This window comes from Triticum dicoccoides, chromosome 1B (assembly GCF_002162155.2).
Source record: "Triticum dicoccoides isolate Atlit2015 ecotype Zavitan chromosome 1B, WEW_v2.0, whole genome shotgun sequence".
NCBI classification, from domain to species: domain Eukaryota; kingdom Viridiplantae; phylum Streptophyta; class Magnoliopsida; order Poales; family Poaceae; genus Triticum; species Triticum dicoccoides.
The window spans coordinates 690,173,488-690,178,961 of NC_041381.1; the positions used below are offsets into that span (position 1 = coordinate 690,173,488).

General features: G+C 42.6%; 1 protein-coding gene across 1 annotated transcript in view; it reads left to right on the forward strand.

Moving 5' to 3' along the window:
* LOC119349718 (tyrosine-protein kinase JAK1-like) overlaps nt 1-3,486 on the forward strand; it is a 7,763-nt gene extending 4,277 nt beyond the window's left edge. The window contains exons 6-12 of the mRNA XM_037617807.1: nt 966-1,052; nt 1,130-1,388; nt 1,517-1,745; nt 1,828-1,978; nt 2,090-2,275; nt 2,560-2,642; nt 2,760-3,486. Coding sequence (XP_037473704.1) covers nt 966-1,052; nt 1,130-1,388; nt 1,517-1,745; nt 1,828-1,978; nt 2,090-2,275; nt 2,560-2,642; nt 2,760-3,195 — 1,431 coding nt within the window. The 3' untranslated portion in view covers nt 3,196-3,486. The remainder of the gene's footprint in view (nt 1-965; nt 1,053-1,129; nt 1,389-1,516; nt 1,746-1,827; nt 1,979-2,089; nt 2,276-2,559; nt 2,643-2,759) is intronic.
* Nucleotides 3,487-5,474: the final 1,988 nt, after the last annotated feature.

Here is a 5,474-nt window from a genome sequence, read left to right on the forward strand (position 1 = left end):
AAATACCAGACTACAGCTAATCTAGGCTATGACCATGTTAGAGGTTCATCATGGGAACAAAGTCACCTAAGACTGTATGTCCATGGTTGGATGCCTGAATATTTCGTTTTGAGGAATCTAAGGCAGACCAAGTTCATCTGCTCCTTAAATTTGGCCCTCCATCCATAAACACTTAGGTTGCATGTCTTCGAAGATAATCAAATTATTTCTTTTTTTTTTTGCGGGTGGATCAATCCAAATAGCCAAGGCATCTATAAAATGATGATTTCGTTGGGAAAAAGACAACTTATAGCAGTCAGAAGCTGCTATAGGGGCTGATCCGATGCAGAGCTGGCACCCTGGCCGGGGGAGATATAGCTCCAACATGTGATCCCCTGTTTCTAGAGCTCTATCCCCACAGATAACACATGAATAGTCCTAGTGTTTGTGCAAGATGAGTGCCAGAAGAAAATATTGTGTTTCTTCTGACATCGTGAATCGCAAAGTCCCAAAGGTAGTAGGGGCCCGAGGATTGTCCATAGTGAGCTAGCATAGCTGACAGCCTTTCGAGACTAGGAAGGAAGAACACCAGGGGAATGTCCAGGAGATGTCCTTTGTTGTACTATCTTTTTTTTTATTTTGATACCTTTAAATGACATACGTAATTGTATACACACCATGATCCTTTTCTTTTGGATTGTTCGGATTGCTTACCACATATGTCGCGTGGTATACACGCACCCTTTTCACAAACCTTTAGCTTTCTTTTGCTTGTCAATCAGCTTAAGCGTATGATGCTTCAAATTGTATGCACTATGCAACATGTCTATTTCACATACAAGTTATGTACGCGCTCTCTTAACTATGTGAAATGTTTTCGGTGTTATTAGAAAGATGAAATGTTCGACCTAGTCAATCCCAGCAGGAGATATAGATAGGATATCATGGCGAACAAGATACAACATACAAGTGCAACGACAAGGGAGTTTACACTCGAGTTATTGAAACAAATTACAGATAACTTTTCTGAGGAGCATGTCATTGGTCGTGGTGGGTATGGAGTAGTCTATAAGGTAATTGTTATTATTGCTTGCATATGTTATAATTGTACTACCAGACGTTTCCAGAAGCCATATAATTTTTTTAACAGGGATTACTGCACGATGGAGAAGAGGTTGCTCTCAAAAAGCTTCACTACATGCCTGGGCTTGACGACAAGCAATTTATGAACGAATTTAATAACCTTATGAGGGCCCAGCATCCAAATATCATCCGATTAGTGGGCTACTGCTATGGTCTAGGACATGAACGCTTCAAGTACAATGGTGAATATATTTTTGCCCGTGTACAAGAAAGGATTCTCTGCTTTGAATATTTGCAGGGTGGAAGCCTTGATAAGCATATTTCTGGTATGACTGCTCTACTTAGCCCATACTATTGTTTTACATTAGAGAAGAATAATCCCTAAAATGATGCACTTCTTACATTCCTAGACTTACGTCTTGGTAATATGTACGCTGCATGTTTGCCTATACAGATGAATCCTGCGGACTCGATTGGAACACACGCTTCAAAATTATTAAGGGAATTAGCAAGGGAATAAATTATCTTCATAATGGATGCAAAGATTCTATTTACCATCTTGACTTGAAACCTGAGAATATATTGCTAGACAAGAACCTGGTCCCAAAAATTGGAGATTTTGGTTTGTCAAGACTTTTCCAAACAGAAAAAACGCATATCACAACCAAATTTATGGGAACAATGTAAGTTGATATCTCATATTAATGGTGAACTTATTTTTGAAATAAATTGCAAGAATAATTGTGTTAAATATATGTCATGTAGGGGATACATGCCACCAGAATTCATCGATAGACATGCAATCACACCAAAGTTTGATGTATTCAGCTTTGGTGTTATAATCATTCGGATAGTGGCAGGATTTGAGGGCTATTCCAAATGTGAAGATATGTCTCCTCATGAATTTCTTGAGCATGTAAGGAAGATATTTTTTATCGTGCACAATAGTCCCCTTTCCGAAAAGATAATCCTATTGCCTCTTACTACTTTCCATGGAACATTTGGCCACTGTATTCCACCTTTGCAGGTACATGGAAACTGGAGAAAGCGGATGCAGGAAACAATGTCATCGCATATATCAGAGCAAGTTATAACATGCATTGAAATAGCGTTTAGGTGTGTGGAGTTCGACCGAGAGAAAAGGCCTACCATAGCGGATATTGTCAATGAAGTGGATAAGATCGATAATGCCGAAAGTTTAGCTATAGCCAAGGTATTATATATCGAGTCATTTTAACATGCTCCCTCTTACCCCCTCTTTTCACATGAGAGGTAAGAAGGTAAGAGTAAATCAGACCACTATTTAATCAAATCAATGGCTCAGACCTATTATGTACTTTTACCTCTCATGTGAAAAGGAGAGGTAAGAAGGGACCATGCTAAAATTTGCCATTATATATCAAACTGCTGACTGTGCTCCCTGGTACGTATGGATGATATCTTTTTTTTACCAGCAACATGATTTCCCCTTTTTTGCCGTGCCTTTCTTTATTCAAGAACTCAGACGAACAGGAGCACACTGTAGAAAAACAACCGGTGATTCAAGTACAAGAAAAAAATAGTACGGAAGAGAATACCAGGTACTGATTTTTGTTTCTCAGATGATAATCATGCCGTTATACATCAGACTTGTTCTTCCTCTTTCCCTTAACCATATATATCGGGCCATACACATCATTTTTATTGCATCTTATCAGATACGCGAGAACGGATTCCATTTCTACTGTCATGAAAAAGCACCCTTTATCGAAAAAGTATTACACAGCAGACCCAGTCGTTGCAATTGGTGCCATGGTGGTCTCCCTGCTCCACAAGCTGTGCGAGCTCTCTAGTGAATACAACCTGGGAGCGAACTTGAAGAAAGATGAGCACCTTCACAGGGAACTGGAGAACCTTTGTGATGCGGTGGATAACATCGATTTTATGATGCGTTCCACGTCTCCGGAACTGCAAGGTCCGAGGAAAGATTCCTATCTGGTGCCTTTGCCTGGGACGTCCCCGAAACTGCGAAATCCGAGAAAGGATTCCTATTTGCTGCGCTTGCCTCGCACGTCTCGGAAACTGCCAAGTCGGATAAAACAGCCTTCAAGGAAGAACTCCTGCGACAAAAAGAAAGGGAAGGGCCGAAATTAAGAAGCGTGCACAATGACCACCATTTTTTAGAACATTATTAGAGGGCTGGGGGCTGACGGGTGGCAAAAGCATTTGCTTGCGATTCTTCGCTTGCGCCAAGTTTCGATTTTCTGTTTACGGGAGACTTTCAAACAGTACTTCACTCTTTGCGTCACTTCTTATCAGCTTCTTTGTGGGATTACGAGTGAAATTAAGCACAAATAAAAAATCACTCAAAATTTACCGAGAAGCCGGATGTTAACTCTTTCCCTCTCATATTCATAAGCTTGATTGGTTGTGTGCATCTTAACTCTGCGGAGGCCGGTTGTTGCTCATCTTATTTTGTATCCATTTGGTGCTACGTTTTAAGTTAATAAAAGCGCCCTTTGTCGATCGGGTGTTGCTCATCATATTTTGTACCCATGCTATATTTTGAGTTAATAGAAGCGCCCTTCGTGAAAAATGTTGATAAGCTAGAAAACATTAGCTTCCTGAGCTTCCCTGTAAGTGAAACCCTCCTTTTATGAAAATAGCTTTCCAATGAAGCGTTATTACATGCAAAATGCCACTACACAGAAAATAATGCTTTGGTCTCCCCTCAGAAAAGTCTCTTCTATCCATTTGCTCGCCCCAACCCCTTCACCTGTCCTACCTTTTTCATCACCATCCTTCCCTCACGAGCAGAGCCAGGGCTCCCGTTGCCACCACCCCGGCCCAGTGGTGGGTCACCATCCAGAGTAGGCATTTCGTACGACATCCAGAGTTTGACTCGAGTCACGACTCTAGCTAAGTCAGTGGCCAAGTCGTCTGGCGAGACCGGAGGCTGCTCACCTTTGATGGTTGTCATGAGGACTTTATCACGAAACTTGTTGTGCAACACAGGCATGCCACTGTTGAGCGTCAATACGTAGCGACCGTAAGGCAGGATGAAGCTCAGAATCACCATGTCGGAGTTCCACATTAATTGTCCGGTGACATAATGACGACGTTGGTAGCGCTTGGTTATTGGGAAGTAGAGGAGGAGGAGGAGAGGCGGTGGGATTGAGGGAGTTGAGAGAGATCAAGACTCAAGAGGTTGGATAACGGTCGGAGTCCAAGAAAACACAGAGTGTGCGTCGAGGCAACCGACCTCCAGTCTAAAAATCGTAGCCCAAACAAGTTGGGATCATGCTCAAAGACTAGGCACTGACTGTGATCATACAATACTACATATTCGAACATTACTGGCCCCTCATCACTAACCGACCTCTGGCCACACGTCAATGATGAGGGTTATCACAGACGGACCAGGGTGGACGCGTCAGTGATTTGTTTAAGCCATGACTACATTGTTACCACAGAGGGCTCTCTTTGGCGGCTGTCCGTGGTGAGTCCAGGCGTCAGCCACGTTATGTCATTAGTGACCGGCTTCGTTTCACTGACCGGTTGGACAACATGGCCAGTAAGTGGTGTTTGTACCTTCACTGACCTCCACTTTTGTTGTCCATCCATCATGACTCTCCTGCCAAAATGCTGGACTGTCCAGTGTTATATGTGACTTGCCTTTTGTTGGCCTGTCAGTGATGATTCAACTCTATATATAGTCCGTTTGTACAAACAACAGGTTGTTGTATTCCTTCGCGCATCATTTGGGCCAGCTACTGAGGTGGTGAGCTGCATGTGTCTTGATAGTTGCGACTCATTGGTTTTGTGTACCGCTAGTCCGGAAGCCTCCTGATCCACCTTACTTGGTAATTTGATCAACGTGTTATCTCGGAAACACAAATTTCATACATATCTGAGGTCGGTTATGCCGCCCTTCTATTTTTAGTCAATGCAAGTAGGCATCGTTGTACCTATGGAAATGGTATGAGACTAGTGCAACCGATGATTTCATCGAGAAGTTGGAAGGGTTTCTTTAAGTTGCCCTCCAACATATGGAGGTTAATGGCAGACGAACGATGTGTTTTCCATGTCGTAAATGTGACAACACAGGAATGGTTGAATCGAAAGAAGAATTGCAATATCATTTGGTGAAGAGGGGTTTTACTGATGGTTATACACGTTGGGCATCGCACAGTGAGGATGCGGCCAGCAGTGACGATGATGTTTGTTAGAAGGGAGAGAGAGGATTGGTGGAATAGTTCGTTATATTGCTTGAGCCTCGTGGGCATATATATAGGAGTACATAATCTACTTGGAGTACAAGGCAAGCCATAATATTTCCTAGTCTAACCTATGTTTCCTAATACAATCACGTTACTCAACATCCCCCCGCAGTCACAACGCTAGCGACGCAGACGGTGAGACTGGAGAAGAAT